Source organism: Hyperoodon ampullatus (assembly GCF_949752795.1).
Source record: "Hyperoodon ampullatus genome assembly, chromosome: 10".
NCBI classification, from domain to species: domain Eukaryota; kingdom Metazoa; phylum Chordata; class Mammalia; order Artiodactyla; family Ziphiidae; genus Hyperoodon; species Hyperoodon ampullatus.
The window spans coordinates 40,495,109-40,522,233 of record NC_136923.1 but is presented as its reverse complement, the minus strand read 5'-3'; the positions used below and the strand labels follow the sequence as shown (position 1 = coordinate 40,522,233).

The 27,125-nt window shown below is 51.9% G+C and overlaps 2 protein-coding genes across 2 annotated transcripts; both read left to right on the top strand.

The window, feature by feature from the left end:
• Positions 1-1,162: 1,162 nt before the first annotated feature.
• LOC307058894 (cathelicidin-6-like) lies at positions 1,163-3,035 on the top strand (the record flags this gene model as incomplete). Its single annotated transcript, XM_079712598.1, has 4 exons — positions 1,163-1,384; positions 2,019-2,126; positions 2,253-2,324; positions 2,934-3,035. 4 exons carry the CDS (start codon positions 1,163-1,165, stop codon positions 3,033-3,035), a joined length of 504 nt encoding a protein of 167 aa, XP_079568724.1.
• A 10,192-nt stretch (positions 3,036-13,227) lies between these two features.
• LOC307059060 (protegrin-2-like) lies at positions 13,228-15,246 on the top strand. Its single transcript, XM_079712766.1, has 4 exons — positions 13,228-13,459; positions 14,095-14,202; positions 14,345-14,416; positions 15,019-15,246. The coding sequence occupies exons 1-4, from the start codon at positions 13,262-13,264 to the stop codon at positions 15,127-15,129; spliced, it is 489 nt and encodes a 162-aa protein (XP_079568892.1). The 5' UTR covers positions 13,228-13,261; the 3' UTR covers positions 15,130-15,246.
• The last annotated feature ends 11,879 nt before the right edge of the window (positions 15,247-27,125 follow it).

Sequence of the window (27,125 nt, the reverse complement as noted above, 5' to 3'; positions counted from 1 at the left end):
AAGGAGCAGGTGGGGCTCCCAGGCTTTCAGCTCAGGGCTCCTGCGGGGGCACCCAGCCAACAGCAGTCAACAGCCCAGTGCGGACAACCAGAGGCACTCATGGGAGTCTTGAGCTCAGAGATACAGACTAGTGATGTGTGTCCTTGATAACTGGTGTCTTGAGAAGGGGTGTCCCCAGGAATGTGTGAGGATTGGGAGGAGAAGCAGCCCGGATGCACCTGTGCTAGCCCTGCCTCTTAGGAGGAGGGTCCTTGGAGGAGACCGAGCAGGAGCCACGGGGGAGGCAGGAGGGCACCCAGGAGAGTGGCAGCAGGGGACGATCAGTCAAGGGCCATTTCAGGAGGACAGAGGCGTCTCTAGAGTCTGTATAGTCGAAGACAAGGCTTGAATGTGAATTTGGCTCTAGTGGGGACTGGCCAGCTTGCAGTGGCCTTCAGTGTGAGAGGCAGCACTGAATTGGGGTCCCATTGCAGATGACCGCTCCCATGCTTGGTTGAGGAGGGTTCAGGGGAACAGGCCATGTCTGGTGGGGACCTGTGGAGAACTATGTAACCCGGAAAACAGTGGGGATGAATCCAGGACAGGAGACAGATGGAGCCAAGTCCCTGACTGGCTGAGGGCAGGACCCAGAAGACAGGATGGTGGAGGTTGAAGTCTGCCTAGGGACAGGCTGGGCGGATAAGACTCTAGAAGGAATTGGTACTGTCTTTCATTCATCAAACTTTAACTGAGTGCCTCTTGGGCTCCAGGCACTGCCTGGAGTTGGAGGTTTGTGCTGAATACACTCCTTTACCCTGTTCCTGAGGAGGCCAGAGTGTGGAGGCAGAGGGGATGTAAGACAGAGCCTGGTCCTCCCTCTCCTGGAGGACTCAATGCTCTTGAGCAACCTTGCCTATGACACTCCCCATGGGCCCCAGGAGAGGCCAAGACGTTGTCAGGGAGATGGAGAAACCATTTCTTCACCTTCCACAGGAGGCTTCCCGCTCCCACTGCCCAGCAATTCTGTGAGGCAACGCAGGGGCTGAAGAAAGCCCGGACAACACCCTGGAAGGTAGCCAGGGATGGGGCAGGTCAGAAAGGCTCCTGGTTGAGCCTTTGCATCAGGCCCAGGTTGAGCATAAAGGAGGGTCCTGCATGCTGGGAGGAGGCCGACTTGGGGACCATGGAGACCCAGTGGGCCAGCCTCACCCTGTGTCCTCTTCCCCTGTGCACCCAGGGGCGGTGGTCACTGTGGCTACTGCTGCTGGGACTAGTGATGCCCTCGGCCAGCGCCCAGACCCTCAGCTACAGGGAAGCTGTGCTTCATGCTGTGGATCGCCTCAACGAGCGGTCCTCAGAAGCTAATCTCTACCGCCTCCTGGAGCTGGACCCGCCTCCCAAGGCCGTGAGTCAGGAGGACCCTGGGGAGGGGGCTGTCTCCCACCAGCCCTGGCCACACTGTCACCACCTCTGCTCAGGCTGTACCTCCTGTCAGGGAGGTACTTCTCCCTCTAGGTGGGCTCCCACCTCTTCCAGGAAACCTTCCCAGAGCTGGGTCCCCTCGCAGCATGAGGCTTCCTGCCTTAGCATCTCTGCTGTGGGAACAGGCGCCGTGTACACCCTGTTCAGGCTTAAGGGCCTTCTGGGAGCTCCAGCGATAGAGGGTGGTCACTGGCTCTGCCATGTGGCCTCCCTGCTAAAGTCCCTCTGCTCCTCGTTGTCTCCCTACCAGGGAGGGCTCTGCTCAGTCTGGAGGTTCCAGTAACAAGGTCTTTCCCTGCAGGTGATCCCTGACTTCCCTCAGCCCCTCAGAGGTGCAGGTGCTCTCATCAGAGCTGGTGTGAGATCCGCTCCTGCTCTCTGTGTGCCTGTTAGGCCAGGAGTGGGCTCTGTCCCCTTCCCTGTGCACCCAGCACCAAGCCAGGGGCCAGGCACACAGGAGGGGCTGGAGAGGCTGCCGTCTAGGTGGGGGCAGGGAGACAGATCAGAGAAGGAAGCATGGACCTCAGCCCAGTCTCCTTACTTTGATCCTTGACCAGGATGGCGACCCGGACACCCCGAAGCCTGTAAGCTTCACGGTGAAGGAGACCGTGTGCCCCAGGACATCGCAGCAGCCCCCGGAGCAGTGTGACTTCAAGGAGAATGGGGTGAGGCTGGGGGCTGGGGGCTCCCTGGGAGCTGAACAGGAGCTTGGGGACCATTTCCAGCCCCTGGTGTGAGGCTGGGAGGTTATGGCCTGGTGGCTCCAGTTTGACCCAAGCCTCCCCTTCCAGCTGGTGAAACAGTGTGTGGGGACAGTCACTCTGGACCAGGTCAAGGGCCAAATGAACATCACCTGTGAAGAGGTGAGTGGCCCCTTCTGAGCTGCAGGGGTTGCTGGGGGGGTTGGACTGTGTAACACCCTTTAGACCAATTACCCGCTGCCCCATCCAGGGCAGAGAAAGACCCTCCTACCCTGGCCCCTCTCTCACCTGAGCCCCAGGACTCCAGGACTGGCTCTGCCATCCCTTAGAGCTGTGGTTCTCTAAGTGGGGTCCCCACCCACGAACCTGACAGAAAGGCAGATTCCCAGGCCGCACCCAGACCTCCCGAATCAAACTCTGGGGTGGGGCCCAGCCATTTGTATTTTCACAAGGCCTCCAGGGGATTCTGACTGTGCTGAATCCTGAGAGGCACTGACTAGAGTAATGTGCTTTCAGTCCCTACTCCCGTCCAGCTTTGCTGGGATAGGCTTGTGACCCTGGGAATCCCCTTGCTGTCTGTGGACCCCAGTTTCCTCATCTGTCTGTGGGTGTAGGGATTCAACCTTGTGCTCCAAATGTCATAGCTAGAGGGCAAACTGGGGCCCCAAGTCTCCTGGTGTGGTCCTGGAAAGGGGTGTCCAGGTGGGGAGCAGTCTTGTGTTACCCCTGGGTCCATTCCCCACAAGTAACCTGGTTCTTCCTGGTTCACAGCTGCAGAGTGTTGGGAGATTTAAGCGGCTGCGTAAGAAGTTCGGAAAAATTTTGGGGAAAATTGGTCCGATAGCTGGCCCGCTAATCCACTATTTTGGGTAAATTGTGGGCCCATGGAAGAATCCTACAGGTGTCTGCCTTGGCTCAAGTTTCTGGACTCTGAAAAATAAAATATTCTGAAAGCAAATTCCGCCATTATTTAATTTCACTTGTCTCGTCTCCTCCCACTTACTGGGACCAAATCCTTAACTATGGGAGGTCTCCTATATGTGCCTGTGTGTGTGTGTGTGTGTGTATGTGTGTCTGTCTGTCTGTCTGTGAGAGTGTGTGTTTTTCTGTGTATATATGTGATTGCACATGCAAAATACAAGAATGGTTGTTCTTTCCAGAAGGGCATGTTGTGAGGCAGCAGGGCCAAGAGGTCTAGGACATTGTCTCCATTCTCAGGTCCCTCCCATGCCATGGACCAGGCCATGAACATGCCTAAATGAACACTGACAACAAAAAAAATTGAATATATATATTTTTTTATTTAAAAAAATTTTATTGAAGTATAGTTAATTTACAATGTTTCTTTAAAAAATATTTTTCATCTCAGCCCTTGAGACGGGATATGTAATTGGCCCCTGGCTGGGAGGTCTGCAGGCCTTGCCAGCACCTTCAAAAGTGATTGACTGGTAAGAGGGTCTGCTCTTTGACCATTAGACACCTCTTACCTTTGTGAGAAGGTGACAGACCCTTTTATGAATGGCACTGGGTCTCAGGCCATGGTACCCTTGGCTTGTCAATTTTCCTTGAAAGTAAAACTCTGGATGGTGAGTTCCATTGGGGAGTGATGTCCACAGTGTTATGGACGTGCAAAGGAGGGGACCTGAGCCCAGTATGGGGGAGATGAGGGTGCTCCGGCAAGGTAGAGTGAGGAGTGACACTCTGCTCAGTGCTCTAGGCAGGCATGCAAGTGGTGGGGTCAGGTAGGAGTGGAGAGATGGACAGACCCAGGTACTAAAGGGCACTAGGGAGCAAGTGATGGTTTTAACATGAATGAGCAGATCCGTGTCCATCTTAACCATCACTGGCTTCAGTGTGTGAGTGTGTGTGTATGTGTGTCTGTGTTCATGAGGGGTGAATCCTGAGGGGCCCAGCAAGGGGGTGTCACCCCAGGGCAGTGGCCAAGGGGAGAAGAGAGAAGAGAGAATGGGAGGGTTGCCCAAGAGGCTGGCAGAGTGTGGGGCGACTGGGATGGAGTCTCTGCAGAGACGATAAGGCAGGTTGATTCCCTGACAGGCTAGACAATGCAGGTGGTGGGTTCTGAGACAGTGATCATGGACTGCACTGAGAAGCCCACGCACCGCAACCAGAGAAAATCCCGCGTGCAGCAATGAGGACCCAACACAGCCAAAAATAAATAAATAAATTAAAATAAATAAATAAAAAAAAATACTGCTCCAAATGTACTCATGTAGACAGTGTTGCACACATGACGAACTATGTCTTAGAAACTTAATTTCTAGGGCAGAAATTGTAGTCAAAAACAAACAAACAAACAAAACCCATATATACTGTATTGTGCACAATTTTTTCATGCAACATGTTTGTGAGAATCTACCATGTTTTTGTATGTATTATAGTTGGCCAAATTTTTATTGCTTAGTTAGTATTCCACTGTCCGAATATACCGGAATACATTTACTTTAACTATTGATGGATATTTGTGGAGTTTACACATCATTCTTTTTAAATGACTGCACTCTAGGACATAGAAAGGACAGAGCATTCCCACCGACACATGTCTGGAAGGTTTCCAGTCCCCAAGTAGGCAAAAAGAAGATGCAGGACACATCTTGCTTCCTTCGTCCTCATGCACATGAGTGAGATTCCATGAGGGAGGATCCGAAAAGTGGGACTTCTCAGGGGGACACTGATAATGGCCTGCACTGTGCCAGGCTTCTCGAAGTGAGCATGTCCGGAGGAGCGGGTATGATGTGGACGGCTGCTGTCCCCCTTTACCCCCAGGAGTCGGGGAAGGCTTTATGGAGACTGAGTCTCTGGACCTCACCTTGAACTTTGGATGGGAGGAATTTCTCCATGGGGGAAAGGAGGGCCTTCTGTGCCACTGTAAGAAATCTTCCATTTTACAGACAAAGAGAAGGAGGGGCAGCTGGTGAAAGTCTGGTTTAAGTTGACATAGGTGGTCAGCAGGTTGGATAGAGGCCGGGACCGGGGGACCAGAAGCCAGGGCACTCAGCCCTGGCCCTGCTCCTTCTCTTAACCACTCTGCTCTGTTTGCCTGGAAGTCCTGGGCTCTGGGGCCGGGATGAGGATGTGTCTAAACACAGGTGAGGCTGTGCTTTGTCCAGTTGGGGGTTTTAAGTGCAGAGCATGATGGGAAAGGATGGCTGGCTCAACCAGACCGGGCGGGGAAATAGAGGGGAGCTGGGAAAGGTGGGAGCTCCAGGTTGGGGACGAGGTGGTGACAACACTCTTGCAGCAGCCTCTGTAGGAGCCTCTGCTCCCATCTCTTGGCTGGTGTGTCCTCTGTTGGGTTAGGAGGGGGCGTGGGGAGAGTGCCCAGGGCCCAGCTTGACCATCTCAGGGCACAGCTACTGTGGCCTCAGAGATCCTCCCTCTCTTGATGCTGCTCCTTTATCCACCACCACCCCCCCCCCCCGCCCCCCGCTTCCCTCTCCCCCTGCTTCTCTCGCTCTCTCTCTCTCTAAGCAAGAGCCTGGAGAGAGAACTGCAGGAAAATGGAGCCACGTGGGTTTCTCTGAGGTCATTGTAGCTGGGTTTACTCTCCCTTGCTGCTGAGAGTTCCACCAGAGCAGAGTATTTTGCAAGGAAGTCACAGCTGGTGAGAGGCAAACCGAGAATTCAAACACACGTCGGCCTGACTCCAGAGTCTAAGGACTGATAATGGCCTGCGCTGTGCCAGGCTTCTCCAAGTGAGCATGTCCGGAGGTAGCCCTGGGGACGTCCCTGGGTAGCCCTGGGGATGGCTTTCTGGCCTCTTGATACTAACAGCTGCTCTTTATGGAGCATCAGTTATAGGCCAGTTGCTCCCAAGGTCTTTCCCAGGGTTGACTCCTTTATCAGACCTTGTCCTTGAACAACCGGTTGCCTGTCCCCATGGAAGGATGGGGAAGGGGACCTCAGTCCTAAGGTTTAGGAAATGCAATGGTGCAGAGGCAGGAAAGCAAAGGGAGGATTACAGACACCCACTAACCATGTGTATTGCTAACTATTTTCTACTGTAATCACCTTCTTTTCCTCCCTTGACTTGGGGAAAGGACACAGTTTGACCAAGAGGCCACTGGGGCAACACCTGGAATGTGAAACCAGGTTGCAAAGAAGCCCACCTCTCCTTCCTTCTCCAAGGCTGAGTATGCAACCAGTGCCATCCTTCCTGGTTGCCACCTTCTGAGGTGCCCTGGCCGTGCCCCCAAGAGTCCCGCAGGCCGGCTGAGTCCAGGAGCTACCCCAGGCCTCACAACCACATGGTCACTCCTCCAGAAAACTGTACAAGAATCTCCTTCTTGGCCTGTGGTCCCTCTAACACTTGGGCCCATTATCTCTCCCAGTTATGCTCTGTCCACCCTCCAGCACCAGTGCCCTAAGTTCTTTCCCAGGGTTTACTCCTTTATCAGACCTCATCCTTGATCAGCCACCCGAGGTGTGAGCTTTCCAAGGACAAATTTACCAAGAGGAAAATGGAGGCACAAAGAGACTGGGAGCTTCTTGCCCAAAAGTAAACAGCCAGTGAGGGGCAGAGCTAGGACCTGAACTTGGACTCTGGCTTCAGGGTCTGTGCCCTGGAACATTTTATAGCATGTCAGTCATCAGAGCCAACTTCCCTGGGACCTGTCCCATCTGTCCTGACCCCAGGAGAGCAGAAGATCCACTTTCTGGAGGAGTTCCCATTTGTCTTCTGTGGACACTGTCTAGATCTCCTGTTCCTTGTAGAAAAGCTGAGAAGGGCACTTTTGGAGCCCGGGTGCTCCTGTCTTTCCTGGCTCAGCTTCTGGTGCCCGTTCAGGAGGGCCTGGGACGATCCTGAGCTTCCCTTCCTTATTCTTTTTTTTTTTTTTTTTTGGCTGCATCGCGTAGCATGAGGGATCTTAGTTCCCCGACCAGGGATCAAACCTGCGCCCCCTGCAGTGGGAGCTCAGAGTCTTAACCACTGGACCACCAGGGAAGTCCCTTGACCCTCCCTTCCTCAGCTCACAGGGCCGGCTACCCAGCTCTCCACCCCACACTCGATGTCTCAGAGCACAGGGGAGCTTGTCCTGAGGAGCGAGGACTCTGGAGGTCAGGCCGGCTGGGCTGGGCAGCTGCAGGAGGCTGTTCCAGCCCAGGAAGCAGTCTGCTGTGTGGGCCCCACTGGGCCTGAACAGGCTGGGGACAGTGGGGTGCTGGGCTGGAGAGGAGGTCATGGGCCCTGTCACGAGCTCCAGATTCCCCCAGAGTTGGACAGCTGTGGGTGCTGTGGGCGATGGAAAGAGCACTGGCCTGGAGTCCAGTCCCAGCCCTGCCACGTGTCCCTACCGCAGCCTTGCTGAGCCCCCTTGTCCCTTGCTCTCCTGGGGCCTGGTTGCCCTTCTAAGCAATGGGAGTTGCTATAGTCAGCGCTGCTACACTTGTGTATGTTTGTGTGTGTTTAGAGCCTTTCTTTATTTCTTAAAGAAGACTTCCAAGAACCAGTAAATCAAAGTGATAAGTGTGTGTTGTATTTCCCAGGGAATTAAAATCTCCGCCATCTGAGGAACTCCTGAAGCAGGTACTTGGAGCTCTTCCTGCCATGACTGTATTTTGGGGGCTGGGGGCAGGGCCAGCGTCACGAGTGTGTCACCAGTGCAGTCACACAGGCCCCTGTGCTCAGAAGGGCTTTGTACTTGGTAATGACTTATTCTTTTTTTTTTTTTAACATCTTTATTAGAGTATAACTGCTTTACAATGGTGTGTTAGTTTCTGCTTTATAACAACGTGAATCAGCTATACATATACATATATCCCCTTATCTCTTCCCTCTTGCGTCTCCCTCCCTCCCACCCTCCCTATCCCAACCCTCTAGGTGGTCACAAAGCACAGAGTTGATCTCCCTGTGCTTTGCGGCTGCTTCCCACTAGCTATCTATTTTACGTTTGGTAGTGTATATAGGTCCATGCCACTTTCTCACTTTGTCGCCGCTTACCCTTCCCCCTCCCCGTATCCTCAAGTCCATTCTCTAGTAGGTCTGCTTCTTTATTCCCGTCTTGTCCCTAGGCTCTTCATGACAATTTTTTTTTTTTAGATTCCATATACATGTGTTAGCATACGGTATTTGTTTTTCTCTTTCTGACTTACTTCACTCTGTATGACAGACTCTAAGTCCATCCACCTCACTACAAATAACTCAATTTTGTTTCTTTTTATGGCTGAGTAATATTCCATTGTATATATGTGCCACATCTTCTTTATCCATTCATCTGTTGATGGACACTAAGGTTGCTTCCATGTCCTGGCTATTGTAAATAGAGCTTCAATGAACATTGTGGTACATGACTCTTTTTGAATTATGGTTTTCTCAGGGTATATGCCCAGTAGTGGGATTTCTGGGTCGTATGATAGTTCTATTTTTCATTTTTTAAGGAACCTCCATACTGTTCTCCATAGTGGCTGTATCAATTTACATTCCCACCAACAGTGCAAGAGGGTTCCCTTTTCTCTACACCCTCTCCAGCATTTACTGTTTGTAGATTTTTTTTTTTTTTTTTTTTTTTTTTTTTTTTTTTGCGGTAGGCGGGCCTCTCAGTGCTGTGGCCTCTCCCCCTGCGGAGCACAGGCTCCGGAGCGCAGGCTCAGCAGCCATGGCTCACGGGCCCAGCCGCTCCGCGGCACGTGGGATCCTCCCAGACCGGGGCACGAACCCGCGTCTCCTGCATCGGCAGGCGGACTCTCAACCACTGCGCCACCAGGGAAGCCCTAGATTTTTTGATGATGGCCATTCTGACCGGTGTGAGATGATATCTCATTGTAGTTTTGATTTGCATTTCTCTAATGATTAATGATGTTGAGCATTCTTTCATGTGTTTGTTGGCAGTCTGTATATCTTCTTCGGAGAAATGTCTATTTAGGTCTTCTGCCCATTTTTGGATTGGGTTGTTTGTTTTTTTGATATTGAGCTGCATGAGCTGCTTGTAAATTTTGGAGATTTGACTTATGCTTGAGGTCTTGAAATTCCCATGATTTTGCACAAGGGGCCCCACATTCTCATTTTGCAGATGACGTAGCCGGTCCTGGCCAGTGGTGACTCCACACTTGTCACAACACAGGAAAGAGGTCCTGGAAGCCATTCTGAGAGAACTTATCTCCCTGGGTACTTGACTCGAAAATGCCTGAGTCCTTGCCCTCAGCCGTGAGCAGTCACAGGGCAGGGTAGAGCCCAGGAAGGGAAGGAAGAGAGTGGGAATACAGAGCAGAAGGGGACCCCCAGAACAGCCCTTCGGTGCCTCTGGAGGGGCAGTTTCTGCCTTCCCAGGGCATCTATGACCAGATGCATTGACCTTCACTAAGACAAGCCAGGCTGTGGGGAGGGACCACAGAGGCACCCAGGAAAGGTGAAGGTGTGTGGGCCTCGTGTGCAGTGCCCCGTCTCACTCCATCCTCCTGGAAGCTGGGGTCCAGATAGGCTTGACCTGCTTCCTGCTTGCAGCACATGGTCTCTTGGAGGCCGACCCTGAGTCCCTGGGGTTTGCAGGTCTTTGTTCTGGTAGAAGAAAGAGGGAGGATGTGCCTTCTCAGATGTATCTGAGGCATCCAGAGTCCCCTCTGGGGAGAGGATACCCTCTTAGGCTCTCTGGGGACAGGCCTGGCCTGGGCGCCCCAGCTGCCCTCTCTATACCCATGTCCCCGGTAAAACCCCACTCACGGGAATGGTACCCACGCCCACCAGTCTGCTCCATGTCTGGGGCTGGGCCTAAGCCTGATCCTCTTCTGCAAAGCTCAGGCACCTCCCTACTCAGCCTCCACCTGGGCCCAGCTCACCTTGTCACACAGCCCCAGATGCTGCGGAGAGGAGCTGGTTAGGCGTTTGATCGAGGTGGGGTAGCGCTGCCCTCTTGCTAGCTGCTCTCCTTCTCCAAGGCCCGTGCCTGGGAAATCCCAGCCTAGCTGAGGGCTTTCCAGGAGGACATAACCTCCACAGCTCTTTGCTTCACATGAAGTGGTACAAGGGAAAGGAGGAAGCTGACCCTGAGCAGAGGGTCCTGACCTTCATCCCTGACCCAAATTCCCACCCTCACAGCAGCCATGGCTGCCTTCCCTGCTCACTGCAGAGGGCAGGAGGGGGCGCTGAATTCCATCCCCTTGTCCCTGTAGAAGGGCGAGCGTGGTGGGTGAGTTGGGGGCAGTTGATCCACGTCCAGGTCTGTCATTTTTCAGAGGGTGGGAGGGCCTTGTTGGAATGATATTGCCTGTGGGTCTCATTTTACTCATCAGCTGGTCAAATCAGAGAGAGCTAGTGGGTGTCCCCACAGTTGGGGACACAGCAGCCTAGGGTCCAGTTCTCTTTCCCATGAAGTGTCTGGACAGGAAGGATGGCTGAGAGGAGCAAAGGAGTGGGTGATGTAGGGTCAGGGCTCATACCTGACTTTGTTGGGGTGAAGGGTACATGAGGATTTCTCAAGGACCAGATGTGGAGTCAGGGGCAACCTGCCTGGGGACAAGGGGGGCTGTGGTGTCTTTCCTGAGAAGACCTCCGCTCTGATAGACTATGAGGACTAAACCAGGAAAGACAGATGCTGGAGGCATGGAAGGCAGGACCCCATTACAGGAAGTGCAGTGTGAGGACCTGGCAGAGAACTCTACACGGGATCCAGGGAGGATGGGGAAGGGGACTTCAGTCTGAAGGGTGAGCAAAATGGAAAGGCCCAGAGACAGGAATGCACAGGGAGGGTTTCATAATACCCAGTAACCATCTGTATTGCTAATTATTTTCTACTGTAATCACCTTCTTTTCCTCCCTTGACTTGGGGAAAGGACAAAGCTTGACCAAGAGGCCACTGGGGCAACACCTGGACTGTGAAACCAGGTTGCACAGAAGCCCACCCCTCCTTCCTTCTCCAAGGCTGAGTGCGCAACCAGCTCCATCCTTCCCCGTTGCCACCTTCCGAAGTGCCCCAGCCAATTGCCAAGAGTCCCACAGGCCTCCAGTCACATGGCCATTCCATGGGAGACTGGATCAGAATTTGCTTCATGGCCTCTGGGCCCCTCTAACACTTTGGCTCATTATCTCTCTCAGCTGTGCTCCCTCCACCCCCGAGCACTGGCCATCCCTGCCTGGTGACTCAACCAGAGCACTGGACACGAAGTCACTTGGGGGCAAATCAGAAGAGACTTCCTGAGGCTGTGGGAGCCAAGAGGAGGAGGTGCCATTTCTGTGGAGGTCAGGGAAGCATTCCCCAGATGGAAGGGCAGGGCAAGCAGAGGGACCAGGTGCAGAGATGGGGAAGAGCAGGGGGCTCAGCACTGTCTGAGTGGTTGAGGTGGATGGGGCAGCCTGACACCTGAGGCCTGCAGGGCAGGGGCTGAGGACAGCAGGGAGCATCAGGACCCAGACCCCGATGCCCCTGCCTCAAGGCAGCGGGGGAAATGGCCAAATCAGTGCTTGGCATGAGCCCCTAGACAATGGTGTGGAGGGCGGACAGTGGTCTGGGGAGAGCCTGGAACCAGAGAAGGTGGAGTCTGGAGGCTGTGGCTATGCTTGAGAGGAGAGAAGACGGTGGTAGGAGCTGGGCAGGGCTGGTGGGAGGCCAGAGGGAGTGTTCTCAGGAGGAAGAAGGAGCAGGTGGGGCTCCCAGGCTTTCAGCTCAGGGCTCCTGCGGGGGCACCCAGCCAACAGCAGTCAACAGCCCAGTGCGGACAACCAGAGGCACTCATGGGAGTCTTGAGCTCAGAGATACAGACTAGTGATGTGTGTCCTTGATAACTGGTGTCTTGAGAAGGGGTGTCCCCAGGAATGTGTGAGGATTGGGAGGAGAAGCAGCCCAGATGCACCTGTGCCAGACCTGCCTTTTAGGAGGAGGGTCCTTGGAGGAGACCGAACAGGAGCCACAGGGGAGGCAGGAGGGCACCCAGGAGAGTGGCAGCAGGGGACAATCGGTCAGTTTCTGGAGGAAAGAGGGGTTCCACCGCCTGTGATGATAAAGATAAGGCTTGAGGGACTTCCCTGGTGACGCAGTGGTTAAGAATCCGCCTGCCAATGCAGGGGACACGGGTTCGATCCCTGGCCCGTGAAGATCCCACATGCCACGGAGCAACTAAGTCCACGCACCACAATTACTGAGCCTGCGCTCTAGAGCTCGCGAGCCACAACTACTGAGCCCAGGCGCCGCAGCTACTGAAGCCAGTGTGCCTAGAGCCCGTGCTCCACAACAAGAGAAGCCACCGCAATGAGAAGCGTGCGAACCACAACAAAGAGTAGCCCCCGCTCGCCACAACTAGAGAAAGCCCACACGTAGCAACAAAGACCCACTGCAGCCAGAAATAAATAAAATAATAAAAAAAAAGATAAGGCTTGAGCATGGCCCCCAGATTCAGGGAGGGCTGTCCAGTTGCAGTGGCCTTCAGGGTGAGACAGAGCAAAGAAGTGTGGTCAGGGTGTAGATGACCCTTTCTCAGGCTTGGCTGGGGAGAAGCCAGGGCAATAGGCCACGTTTGGTGGGGTCGGGGGAGAGGACATTTTTTGGCTGATAAAGCAGTGGGGAAGAATCAGGGAGAGGGGACAAATGGAACTCACTGTCTGAGTGCTGAGCGCAGAGCAAAGGATGGTGTGGGCTTTGTGCCTGCCTAGGGACTGGCTGGGTGTGTAAGTCCTTAGCTGTGAGTGGAACTGTCAACAACTCATCAAATGTTAATTGACTGCCTACTGGGTGCCAGGGAGTGCCTAGAACTGGAGATTCAGTAGAGAATACACTTTGTCACCCTGATTCCTGAGGAGACCAGAGTGTGGAGGCAGAGGGGATGTAAGACAGAACCTGGTCCTCCCTCTCCTGGAGGACTCAATGCTCTTGAGCAACCTTGCCTATGACACTCCCCATGGGCCCCAGGAGAGGCCAAGACGTTGTCAGGGAGATGGAGAAACCATTTCTTCACCTTCCACAAGAGACTTCCCGCTCCCACTGCCCAGCAATCCTGTGAGGCAACAGCAGGGGCTGAGGCAAGTCCAGCTCACAGCCGGGGAGGAGATCAGGGATGGGGCAGGTCAGGAAGACACGTGGTTGGGCCATTGCAACAGGCCCAGGAGGGGCATAAAGGACGGTCCTGCATGCTGGGAGGAGGCCGACTTGGGGACCATGGAGACCAAGAGGGCCAGCCTCGCCCTGGGGCGGTGGTCACTGTGGCTACTGCTGCTGGGACTAGTGGTGCCCTCGGCCATCTCCCAGGCCCTCAGCTACAGGGAAGCTGTGCTCCGTGCTGTGGATAGTCTCAACGAGCGGTCCTCAGAAGCTAATCTCTACCGCCTCCTGGAGCTGGACCCGCCTCCCAAGGCCGTGAGTCAGGAGGACCCTGGGGAGGGGACTGTCTCCCGCCAGCCCTGGCCACACTGTCACCACCTCTGCTCAGGCTGTACCTCCTGTCAGGAAGGCACTTCTCCCTCTAGGTGGTCTCCCACCTCTTCCAGGAAACCTTCCCAGAGCTGGGTCCCCTCGCAGCATGAGGCTTCCTGCCTTAGCATTTCTACTGTGGAAACAGGCGCCATGTACACCCTGTTCAGGCTTAAGGGCCTTCTGCGAGCTCCAGGGATAGAGGGTGGTCCCTGGCTCTGAGACGTGACTACCCTGTTTTGAGTCCCCTCTGCACTTCTTTGTTCCCTACCTGGGAGGGCTCTGCTCGGCCTAGAGGTTCCGGTGACAAGATGTCTCCCTGCAGGCAGCCCCTGACTTCCTCAGCCCCTCAGAGGTGCAGGTGCTCTCATCAGAGATGGTGTGAGTTCCGCTCCTGCTCTCTGTGTGCCCCCGAGGCCAGGAGTGGGCTCTGTCCCCTTCCCCTGTGCACCCAGCACCAAGCCAGGGGCCAGGCACACAGGAGGGGCTGGAGAGGCTGCCGTCTAGGTGGGGGCAGGGAGACAGATCAGAGAAGGAAGCATGAGCCCGAGCCCAGTCTCCTTACTTTGATCCTTGACCAGGATGGCGACCCGGACACCCCAAAGCCTGTGAGCTTCACAGTGAAGGAGACTGTGTGCCCCAGGACGACCCAGCAGCCCCCGGAGCAGTGTGACTTCAAGGAGAATGGGGTGAGGCTGGGGGCTGGAGGCACTGGTGGATGCTTCCCAGGGTTGTGAACAGGGGGCTTCCAGGAAGATTTCCAGCCCCTGTGCTGAGTTTGGGAGGTGATGACCCAAGGGTTCCAGTTTGACCTCGAGCCTTCCCTTCCAGCTGGTGAAACAGTGTGTGGGGACAGTCACCCTGGACCAGTCCAAGGACCAGTTTGACATAGACTGTAAGGAGGTGAGTGGCCCCTTCTGTGTTGTGGAGCTGATAATGGGATGGGTTGTGGAACATCCTTTGGACCAAATACCCGTTGCCCCTTCGAGGGCAGAGAAAGACCCTCCTACCCTGGTCCCTCCCTCACCCGAGCCCCAGGTCTCCAGGACTAGCTCTGCCCTCCCTTAGAGCAGTGGTTCTCTAAGTGGGGTCCCACCCGGGAATTTGACAGAAAGGCAGATTCCCAGGCCCCTCTCAGACCTCTGGAATCAGACTCTGGTGTGGGGCCCAGCCATTTGTATTTTCACCAGGCCTCCAGGGGATTCTGCCTGCTGAATTTGAGAGGCACTGACTGGAGTAATGTGCTTTCAGCCCCTACTCCCGTCCAGCTTTGCTAGGATGGGCTTGTGATCCTGGGGAGACCCTTGCCATCTGTGGGCCTCAGTTTCCCCATATGCCTGAGGCTGTAGGGATTCAACCACATGCTCCAAAGGTCACAGCTTAAGGGTGAACAGGGCCCAGTGCTCCTGGTGTGTCCTTTAGGGGGTTGTTCATGTGGGGAGGGAGGGGTCTCGTCTTGACCCCTGCCTAGTCACAAAAGAAATAAATTTCATTGTGGTTCACAGCTTCAGAGTGTCAGGAGAATTCGTATCCGGCCTCCACGTTTGCCAAGGCCAAGGCCACGCCCGTGGGTCCCGCCAAGGTTCCCCTTTCCAAGGATTCCCGGAAAACGGTGAAGGATTGCCTGATGTCACACCCATTAAGGGCTTTTGGTGAACCCTGAGCCCAGGGAAGAGTCCTAAGGGTCTGATATGTTCTGGCTCAGACTTCTGGACGATGGAAAATAAATTCTTGTGAAAACAACTTCCTCCAGGCTTCAATTTCAATTTTCTCATTCTTACCACTTACTGGGACCAAGTCCTTACCTCTGGGATGCCTCTTCTGTGTGTGTGTGTGTGTGTGTGTGTGTGTGTGTGTGTGTGTGTGTGTGTTTGTGTGTGTGTGTGAGAGAGAGAGAGAGAGAAAGAGAGAGAGAGAGAGACAGAGAGAGAGAGAGAGAGAGAGAGATCACTCCTGAAAACACAGTCATGGGGGAGGCCCCTGTTCCTTCCAGGAGGGCATGGGGAGAGGCTGCAGGGCCAAGAGGTCCAGCACAGCGTCTCCATTCTCGGGTCCCTCCCATGCCCTTCACACGCCTCTGCCCTCCTCCTCCAACACCCAGTAAGGACTTAAGGAGACCTGCTCTGTGTGCAGTGCTGGTGGGGATGCTGTCCCTGCTCACATGGAGGTGACAGTCCGGAGGGGCCAGACATTTGTTAAACACTCACAGAGACGCAGTTCAGTCTTAGGGCTAAGCCTGCAGGTACAATGCCCATAGCGTTCCACTTCTCGTTGACAATCTGAAGTCTGGAAAAGCCTACCCCTCCTGGCTTTTCCTCTGGCATTGAACACATCACTGTTTCTTTAGCTGGGTCCAAGATTTCAGTGGTGGGCTTGTGTTTAGGAAATTACCTGCTACAAAAATATGCAGCATTAAAAAGAAGCATCCTGAGATGTAGAGAACAAACCTATGGACACCAAGGGGGAAAGTGACAGGAGAGGGTTGCGGTCGTGGTGGTGGGATAAACTGGGAGATTGGGATTGACATATATACACTAATATGTATAAAATGGATAACTAATATGAATCTGCTGTATAAAAAAATAAAATAAAATTCAAAAAAAAAAAGAAGCATCCTGCTCATCAGGGTGGAGAGCTCTGCATGAGTGTGAAAGACACACAGAGTGACACATGGGTCACATCTCTGTGTGCCTGGGTATTTCAGACACTATGCACATCCTGCCCACTCCCCATTCTCTAGCTGACCTTTGCTCTGGGGCAGGCTGGAAACACTGGGGATTCTGAACGCAGGGAGCAGCCTCAACCAACCATTGGGGGGACTTGGTGGAAAAATACCTCCTCTTCCTCACTCCTTGGGGGGCCCACTCCCAGACATGTCACACCTCCCCCTGAGGTCCCCAGCTGGCTTGAGCCCCTGTCGTCCACTTCTGGGACCTGTTCATTGACACGTCCTCTTCTGACTCAGGTCCTGCCCTGTCTCCCTTCTCTACACTCGTGCTGACGCTTTCTGGAATCACCTCCCAAACAAACTACTTCCACTAAATGCTTGTCTTAGGTCTGCTTGTGGGCCAACCTGTACCAAGACACAGATTCCCCTCTCTGAGAGGGACAGAGGACAGGATCTCACAGAGCCTTTACTTTGTTACCTGTCAGGCTTGTCTCCTCTTGGTGAGCAGGTGGGGCTGATCTCAGGCAGCTTAGAGGAACCTCATGCTTCTCACTCTACATCAACCCAAGCTGAGGAAGGAATCCCTGCAGAGGAAACCCAGGGGGCTGTGTTGTGTCTGTGCCAGAGGATACAGGCTTGCCAGAGCCAGTTGTTAAATGGTCAGGATTTTCCGAGCTGGTTGTTAAACTCTTGGTAGCTTGAAATCGGCCTTTATGGAAATACTTACACCATGGAAATCAGCAAATGCTTCATGTCAGGCCCATCACAGCTGGCACATCCCTGCCCAACCTGAGAGAGGGATCACTCATCAGGATGATATGGGTCTGTGCTGGTCACATCTGTTTCCAATTTCCTCCCATGACTGCCCATCCTGCTACCATGGCAACCCTTTTCTATCCTCAGCCCTGCCTTGTCCTTTCCTATTTTACATCGGGGTTGGCCAGATGTGCCTTGCCATGACGAGGCCCTCAACATGCATATGTGACCACTGATAGTGGAAAGGGTTGGATGCTTACATTGTTTTCATCTCCACCCTTGACCAGGGAGCCAATGTGGTCCCTGGCAAGGAGGTCTGCAGGCCTTGTCAGTGCTTTCTAAAGTGATTGTGAGAGTGTCTGCTGTGTGACCACTAGGCCCCTTACCCGTGAAAGAACAAGTATCAGACCCTTCCATAAATGGCTTTGAGCATCAGGCCAGGACAGTGGCCAACAGAGGAGGGAAGAGAGAATGGAAGGAGGGTTGCCCAAGAGGCTGGCAGAGCGCGGGGCTGACTGGGATGGTGTTACTGCAGACAGGATGAGGCAGGTTGATTCCATGACAGGCTGGACAATGCGGCGGGAGGGGTGGGGAGCTTCCAGAGTGCATGGTCACGGTCTGTTCAGTGTCCTGGTGTAGGTATGTGATGCGTGTGGGGGGAGATGAAAGTTCAGTTTTGAACAGGTTGGCTCTTAGGTGCCAGGGGGATGCTGGTCCCTGGGTGGGGCACTGGGCAGTAGGTGCTGTGAGTGCCCTGCCAAGATCCCCCTCACTGGATGGCTGCCCACTGTCCCCCAGCTGTTTGAAATGTGCAATACAGATGCTAATGGCTCACAGGTGCCTTCACAGCTGCCTTCATAGCCTCCCAGGAGATGCCTGGGGGGTTGTGTCCCCTCTGCCCTCAGCCTGTGGATGGGGACTGACTATGAGGGGACATCAAAGCCCAGCCCCTGCCTCAGTCAGTCCTAAAGCAGGGGCTCCAGGCTTTTGTGGGTGAGGCTGAAGCTCGTCTCAGGGTAGAGCACGTCCCTGCTCAGCTCCTTCCTCTGCCCTCTCCTGCTCCCCTCCGCCTCCCTCCTCCTGACAACACCCCTCAATAAATCAGGTGCCTCTCACTTCCCAGCTGAGGCCCTGCTTCTAGGGAACGTGGCCTGTGATGGTGGTGGAGCTGTGCAGAGTTCATCCACTCGTCCCCGGTGGGTCAGGTGCGGGGCCTGATGTGGAGAGAAGAGAGAAGAGCCCGAGGCGTCCAGGGAGGTGGTGCAGGAGGGGAGTGGGGTGGGCGTGGTGCTGTAAGCCAAGGGCATTGAGGATTTTTACAAAGTGGTCAGGGTAGGACAGGAACCCACGAGGCCCAGGGAGATGACTCTTAATATTTTCCTATTGTTTGTGCAGATGTGAAGACCACTAACTTCAGTGGGGGGCAGCACAGAAGCCAAACACAGCGAGTGGAGGAGAGCAAGAGGTAAGGAAGAGGGAGGGAATGAGTGAGGACAAGGAGGGGCTTCTCCATCCCCCCAGACTCCTGCTGTGCCAAGGAGGGAATCTGGACTGTAATCAGACAAGGTCCTTGTGGACCCTGCCCTTGAGCCCCACCAGTGAGGTCTCAGGAGTTAGTTTGGGGGCTCCCGAGACGGGACAGGGCACTCCAGGTCAGTCTCAGTGGGGCAGAGGGAGAGAATTCTGAGGGGTCTAGATACCTGAATGTAATTGCTCTCCTGCCTGTGTGGCCCTGAGCAGGAGAATTGATCTTTCTGGGCCTCTGTCTCTCTATCTGTAATTGGGAACAACATTATCTCCTTTAAGGGGTTGGTCTGTCATTTAGGTAGAGAAGGAAGTTCGAGGTTTTCATAGGGGCCGAATGTGAATCTCAGAGGGTGAGAGAGTCAAGGAGACAATAGTTAGAGTGTGTTAGTCTCAGGGCACAGTGCCGGCTCGTCTGTCAGTGCAGGGACCAAGAGAGACACTTGGAATCCCCATCAGAGCAGGAGGAGATGAATTAAGTGCAGTCTGCACACAGAGGACTTCCCTGAGGGCACAGAACTGGCCCCTCTACACTAGCCTTTCCCACGTGGCCATTAGAAGGTAGCAGCTGGCACAGTAGGGCGGGGTACCCTCCAGACCACCTGTGCTCTGACTCAGCCATGCCCCTGCCAGTCAGAGCCCAGAAGTCTCATCCCTCAGCCCCCATGGTCTCTCTAGCCTCAGCCCGAGGGTGAGGGCTGCCCTGGTTCCTGGGGTCCTACTTGCAGCCCCCTGTTCTCCTGTGTGTCACTCTGCCTCTGTGTCACCCCAGCCAGAGCAGGGTAGGACGCTGGCAGGGGAGACAGAGGGCTACATTGTCACTTTCATGGGCCCTAGGCACTTTCACCTTCATGGACTCATTCATCCACAGAAAAGTATTAAAAATTACATTTTATAACTGCATTCATACAAAGTTGAATACGATCGTGGCTAGATATAATGTTATATATTCATTGCTATTAGAGTCATGTTAATATTCTGTTCATAAAAGGAATTAAAATTAAAATATTTTTGTGGGTCCCAAGAAGTATCATGGTCCGAAGGTACAGTGCCTACTGTACCTAATGGATGAGTTGGTCCCTGAGGAGGTGGCTTTTCTGGTAGCAGCACAGGCGCCCTGGCAGGGAAGTAAATGCTGCTGCTGCCTAACGAGACTAGGCACTTGCAGGTGTTGCTCTGAGATCGCCTCCCGCTGGCCATCTGTGGGTACTGCAGGGCAAGCTTGAGGGCTCACGGAGACCTCCAAGGAGGGACTGCCTGCGGTTTTTTCTGCCCTGGTGTCTTGGCAGGCAACAGGCTAGCAGCTGGGGTTCCCCTGTGGACTGGATCTTCTATTCGTGATTCTTTTGAATCTCAGCTCTATTGAATGAGATTTTGTGAAACTAGACTCTCCACTCTTCGAAGCACTGGCAACATTACTTAACTGTCGGTAAAACGGAGAACTAGCTGTTGCTTAGAACACAGACTTATTCCGTGCTGTCACAGAGAAGGAAACCAAAACATAGAAAAGTTATCTAAAGCTAAGGTGGTAGATACAGCTGTCTTCCTTAGCCTCATAGAATTCTATTTGTATTTCTTATGATTAGGGGTAGCCTCTTATATAACTACAGAGCAACTATCAACTCTATACATTTACATGGATACAGTACTTTTTCCTATATGTCAGATGATATAATCATGTGCTTTACAGAGTTTCTCACCTGCAGTACAGGTTCCTGCCCAGGGTCAGGTGTGTCAGGAAGCTGTCAGGTCTCATTTGCCTCCTTTAATCTGGAACATTTCCATAGGCTTTTGCCTCCTTTTATTCTCCAAAAGGTTTCTGTGTTTCTGTGTGTGTGTGGATGGGGGGTTGGATTGTTGGGTGTTAAAATGTCAAGGTGTATGTATGTGTTGGAAGTGTTGTGCATTGTGTTTGTGAGAGTATTGGTATGTTGTGTTCCTAGGTGTGTGTGGGGGGGTTTGAGTGTAGTTTGTGTGTATGTGAGGTTGTATAGAATGAATGTTGGTATGAGTTTGTGGTTATATGTGTAGGTGTCAGGGTGTGTCTGAAATGTGTATGTGGGATGTGTGTCTGGGTGTGTGTGGGTTTGTGGGGGATTTATGAGTGTGGGATGTTTCTTCTGTGTGGGGATATATCAGTGGAGTTGAGTATGGGGATTTCTAAACTGTGTGTGTGGATGTGTGTGTATGAAGAGTGTATAAGGTGTGTGTGTGTGTGTACTTCAGGGGTATGTATGTGTATGTATGGCTGGGCATTCATGTGTGTGCACGGGTGTTGTGAGTGGGCATGTGCAGGTTTATATGTGAGTGTAGGGGTATAGTGTCAGTGTGGTTGTGTGGGTGTTTGCGGCAGTGTGTTTGTGTACATTTATGTAAATGAAAATTTTATTTATTCTGTTTAATTTACAAAAATTAGATTAATACTGGTTAAAATATGTTTTAAGCAACATAAAAGGAAATAATGTTTTATTGACTCATTATTTCCAAGAGAAGCATGCAACTATAGCAAGGTCTTAGGGGCAAGAATTAGACCGAAGAGTAGAAACAGGTTACAAATAAAAGGAACGTAATGCTTATACAATCCCTCAATGTTGTTAACTTTAAAAATTTCAAAAACATTTTAGTTGGTAATAACTTACAGAAAAGTAGAAAATGTACAAAAAACTTTCATATTCTCTATTCCCAGGGTCACCTACATTTTGCCTAAATTGTTTGTTTCTCTCTTTCTCTTTCCCTCCCTCTCTCTTCCTCCCTCTCTGTCTCTGTCTCTGTCTCTCTCAGTGGTTCCTATGTCCCCAGGGTTTGGGTTTTATTCAGCTGTGGTCAGATCACCAGATCGGGAGCCCATCGCAGGTGCAGAGCGAGTTTGTTGCTCAGAGTTCCCGGGGGGTAGGAGCGGGTCGTGCTGGCCCACAGGAGAGGACAGTGACAGGCAGAGAGCCAGGGCGGGGCACTGGGGGGAAGCCCGTGTGATGTTCTCCAGGGAAGGAATGGACGAGGCTTGAGGGTGAGGCTGACCAGGTTTAGGATCGGCTAGCTTGAGTAATTTCAGTGAGCTGGGGCTGGGGTGTAGGGGCTGCCCAAGTTGTTGATGCCTGACCCTGGGGCGATTAGGACAGTGGCTTAGAGTCTCAGCAGCAGAGAGGGTGGGGTGGGGTGCTGGTCAGTTTGCATGTGAAAGGCGAGCTGAGGGAGAGAGTCTGCTGTCTCTAGGCATCTGCTAACCCTGGGAGGGGATGTGAAAACATCAGAAACAGAAAGTAGAAAACCTGGTTAACACAGGGCTACTTACATAATGTAATCACTGACACATCTGGATTATAGCCTCATATCTTTAGCTCACCCATTTCCTGAAGATGCCTGGTCCTGTTCCTGGATGGATCAGCTAAGTTAAAGGCAGGTGTGTGGGCTGCACCACTTGCAGCTGTTCAGCCTCCAAGATACCTGTTTATACCTGTGCATGAACAAGGGCGCTCTGCTCAGTGGTTGGAGTTGTGGGCTGTGTAGCCGCCCTGGAAGACATCCCCCAAAATTCACCTTGTTACATTTTTCACTGATTTGTGGACAGTACACCATGAACTGACAGTGTGGTCAGATGCCTGGCCGTGGGACAACTGAACAGTCAAGTCCCAATCTTTGTGGGGATAAACATTATGGCAAAACATAATGCTTTGCTCAACACGCACAACCCCTGTTCATGACTCCTGCAGATGCCCACGGAAAACGGCCATTCAAGGATAACGTCAATGGAATCAACAAGTGAATCAAATCTGCACTGCCCAGGTGGGGACCCATATCATGTGGATACACCATCACACAGGGCATGGTGATGCATCTACATTCAGCATCAAACTCAAAATAAGGCCTAGCGATGCCAGCACCTGAGGCCAAGGAAGCCTGGCCAGTGTGGCTGACCGCCAGCTCCACAGCTGAGTGACAAAGGGAACTCCAGGGCAATAACCAGCAATGCCAGCCCCATCTGCACAGCATACGTGGCATATAGTATTCCAGGACTCTCAGATGGTCTATGTTTCACACCTGGATTCACAAAACACATCCAATCCACAATGGCACTGCCTTACAGTAAGAACTACCGGGAGTGCACAGTTACCCAGATCGCTCCCCGGACCTTTAATGCCCTGTCTCATCTCCAAGCAGTCGGTGCCATTGGAAGATGGAATGGACTCTGACAGGGAACACTGAAAGGATAAGTGGACACCAAGGCTCACCTCCCAGCGGAGCACACACTTAAGGAAGGCAACTTGAGCTCTAAATGGGCCAATTCCCTGGAAGGTCACCTTCTAGTTATGTAGAATGTTTAATTATGAGCCTCGGAAATGAGGGAGGAGGCCCACACAATCTGGAAGACTCTTCAACCACATGAGTAATCTTTCTCACCCCACTTTTCTTCTTCCCATGCACCCCTGGAAGCTCCTAGTACTGGAATTTGCAAGTTGCCCAGAAGAGCCTTGGGGTGGGCGAGACTACCCTAGTGCTCATTGTGCTGCCTGCCCTGCTGCTGGAAGGGCAGGAGGGACAGTGATGATAATGATCATGAACATGAGGTGACAGCCCCTAAGGTGGTCCTGCTGGTGTGGACCCCCCATCAGGGCAGAGGGAGATGTTCTATGATGGGTCAAGGAGTATAAGGATGAGAAGCTGCTGGGCACGTAGGGAGGAGTCTGGGCACGTGGCGCCGGTGAGACAAGGGGAGGACTGGAGACGGGACCAGTGATCGCTGAGGGACTGGTCGTTCCATCACTTGGTTGTGAAGAGAGTAACTACCCTGGTGATGGGAATAGAAAGCTTCGACTCACAGCGTCAAGGGTGGGAGGAGGCACCATTCACCTTTCTCTCAGCTTTTGTCTGCAGGGTGTCTGGCCACTTTCACCCAGACGGCTACTCTCATCCTCAGCTTGATCAACAGCCAATGAAGAGTCTTGATCTAGGGACTCTTGGGAACCTTCTCGCAACTGCTGACCCCAGGAGTGAACAGCCTCCACCAAAGAGGACAGAACAAGATTGACCTTCTGGATACTGATGACTTTTTTAAGCCTCATCATGAAATTTTGAACTCTTTTATATATTTTGCACAGACTATAGTAACTGTTCTAAGTTTAAATGCTTGTGGGATTCTGACCCCACAGGAGCAACACCTCCTACTGAGCTTGCTGCTACTTAGTATGTGAAAGTCTGGCCTATACTTACCCACAAAACACAAACTAGTCTAAATTCTCTCTTGTAGTGATAAAGAGTGCCTTGCCCTAGACTTCCTGCTGGCTTTTGAGGTGGGGTATGTGCAGTTGCCAACTTGCTGCATCTGGGTTAATAATAATACACTTAGCTGATTTGGCTCCAGGTGGGAGCCTGGCCAGTCTGTGTTCCAATGGGCCTGATCATCCTCCTGGGAGTCAGTCATGGTCACTCTCGTCTGATGTTGCCTAAGACACAGAAGACACTTGGGTCCACAGCCCTTCAGTACAATTAATTTGAGTATGTGAAGGGGCAGCCTATGTCTCTCAAAAGAATTCAGTTGGTTATGTGAAAATTTGGGGTGTAGCGTTGTAGGGCAATGGCTCTACCTAGTGACCTTGCATATATGCATATAGGCCCTGTAGGCAAGGCTTGAACTGCAGCTGATCCGGATCTTGGCAGAAGGCCTTGTGATCCTCCTTGGAGCCCACTGCCAGAGTACAGCAGGCCCTTTGTCCTGGCCGCCGCCAGCTTCAGCGTGGGATCCTCTAAGAACCTCCTTCTCCTCTCAGTTGAGACTATGCCTGACTGGCTGAGTGGGGATCTGTAGTAGTGGTGAAAAGATTCAAAGACATCATTTGGGTGTAGGATGGGGAAAGATGGAGCCCAGTTAGGTGAGGGGACGACCACTGCGATGTAACTGAATGTGAGGTCTGGCTGTTCACCGCTCAAGAGCCAATAATGAGGCAAGGTTGGAGGAAAGGAAATTTGGCTTTATTTCAGATGCTGGTAAGGTGGGGAGGGTGGGGAGGTTCGGAGGGTGTCCAAACGCCGATTCCCCACCACTGACAATCAGTGGACAAGATCTTTTATAGACAGAGGGAGGGGCTACATGCGGAAACAGTACTGTCAGCCCTGATGGTCATCTTGAAATTGCTCATGTGGCGGTCTGACCAGTGTCATCTTGATTGTTTTAAGTATAGTTAATCTTCAGTTCCAGGGTCGGTTTGTTCCCATTTCCTTGAGGCCAGTTCTCGGAATTGTGGCAGCTTCTGTCATGGCTACAGTCTGGGCATCATGTAGTTAACTTCTTCCACCTGGTGTGGGTTTCAGTATCTATAAGACAGCTCACAGGATGTGGCTCAGAACATTATCTATAGCCCTTGAGAGGGAACTAAACGTCCTTGACTTTGCTCAGTGACTAAACTATTATTGTTTTGTCCTGTTTGACTGCTTTTCTTTGCTCCTGCATTTTTCCACTTCTCTGGTTAAACTTATTCTTTGGCTAAAGTTTTCTACAGACATAAAGCAGGCTGAGGACATGGGGGGCAAGGATCATAGGGTCCTGCTCCATTTCAGAGAGAGGTGTTTCTTAGAGCTTCTGTCCTTCCAGCCATTTTCTATGGCTCCACACACAGAGGTAAGCAGTGTGCCCTGCTTGGGGAGAGAAGAGGGCAAGAGGAGGAAGGGCCAGAAAAGAGTCAGTTCCATGGTAGGAGGGAGAGTTAGGGAAGTTTTTGTTTTTATTTTTTGATGTTTTCTTTTTTTCTGTCTTTTTCATTATTTATGATTTTGTTGTTGTTGATCTTGTTTGCTGTACCATGAGGTCATAGCAGTCCTTCCTCTAATAGAAACTGACAGCATGTAGAGACAGAACACACTGATGACCATGCATGGTGACTAGAAATACATACATGTACAGAGCGAGAAGGACAGTGAAAAGATTTAGTTTACCTGTGAGAACCATCCCGCGAATGTCTCGTATTAACAAGTGCAAAATATAAACAAACACATAAACCCTGATCAAAATGAAAGCAAGTAAAACTACCTAACATTAAAACACAGTGTAAGCAGCCGCATAGCACAGGGAGATCAGCTCGGTGCTTTGCAACCACCTAGAGGGGTAGGATAGGGAGGATGGGAGGGAGGGAGACGCAAGAGGGAGGAGATATGGGAACATATGTATATGTATAACTGATTCACTTTGTTATAAAACAGAAACTAACACACCATTGTAAAGCAATTACACTCCAATAAAGATGTTAATAAATAAATAAATAAAAATTAAAAAAAAAAGAAAAGGAAAGGAAAGGACTATCACATACAGAAATGTGGACATGTGAAAAATAAATAAAACTAGTCTTTGGAACAACAACAATAAGTAAATAAATAAAATGCATGAGAGCAATGAAAAAAATAAAACACAGTATATAAAATGGTGTGAGAAATTTAAGTCACTTGACAGTCTTTTAGTCAAGAAAAAGCTGTTTGTGTCCTTTTAAATTTCACCCTGAAGGCCTTGCAGAAGTGGTGGAGGTTAAAGCTGCCAGCCTTGTTCCATCTGACAGGGGATGCAGTTCACAGTGGGCCAGTGCTCCTTTCTTATTCTCCGTTTTGGTGGACTTTCCTGCCAGCGTGTTGATGCCCTCCCCAAGCTCCGCGCTGTGCCGTCCTGTCTGTGCTGCTGAGGCAGTGAAAACTGTAGGGAAGAGAATCAATACAAGAACACACAGCTTTCACAATAGCCCGGAGCTGGAAACAACCTAAGTGTCCATCATCGGATGAATGGATAAAGAAGATGTGGCACATATATACAATGGAATATTACTCAGCCATAAAAAAAAACGAAACTGAGCTATTTGTAATGAGGTGGATAGACCTAGAGTCTGTCATACAGAGTGAAGTAAGTCAGAAAGAGAAAGACAAATACCGTATGCTAACACATATATATGGAATTAAAAAAAAAATGTCATGAAGAACCTAGGGGTAAAACGGGAATAAAGACACAGACCTACTTGAGAATGGACTTGAGGATATGGGGAGGGGGAAGGGTAAGCTGTGACAAAGCGAAAGAGAGGCATGGACGTATATACACTACCAAACGTAAGGTAGATAGATAGTGGGAAGCAGCCGCAGAGCACAGGGAGATCAGCTCGGTGCTTTGTGACCGCCTGGAGGGGTGGGATGGGGAGGGTGGGAGGGAGGGAGATGCATGAGGGAAGGGATGTGGGAACAGATGTATATGTATGACTGATTCACTTTGTTATAAAGCAGAAACTAATAAGTAAAATAAAAAAAAAAAAAAAAAAAAAGAACACACAGCTTGAGTCTGCTGTTGCTGATGAAACTGAGTGATGTCCTGCGACGGGAGCCACTCTTCCCCACGGTCTTTTTGGGTGAGTTTGGTGATTGCTCGTCTCTCCTGACCTCACTCCATTCTGTGATGTCATCACTGCTCAGAGAGGTTTCCTAGAGCCAACATTCTTTTCTTCTTAGGCATGCAAAGGGAAATTTTACCCTGGCAGCTCTGTAGGTCAGATGCCAGGAGGCTTGATGGGTTTCTCTGCTCTGTGTTCACAAGGCCCAGCCAAGACGGCAGGGCTGGATTCCTTTCGAGAGCCTCTGGGGGAGAATTACTTCCAAGCTCGTTGAGCTTGCTGGCAGAATTTGGTCCTCTGTGCTTGTAGGACT

What these genes read in the sequence shown, in the direction of transcription:
- LOC307059060 (XM_079712766.1), top strand. Translation starts at nt 13,262, where the DNA reads ATGGAGACCAAGAGGGCCAGCCTCGCCCTGGGGCGGTGGTCACTGTGG. An exon ending in GTGACTTCAAGGAGAATGGG is followed by an intron (nt 14,203 to 14,344) that starts GTGAGGCTGGGG and finishes CTTCCCTTCCAG; the next exon opens with CTGGTGAAACAGTGTGTGGG. An exon ending in TTGACATAGACTGTAAGGAG is followed by an intron (nt 14,417 to 15,018) that starts GTGAGTGGCCCC and finishes TGTGGTTCACAG; the next exon opens with CTTCAGAGTGTCAGGAGAAT.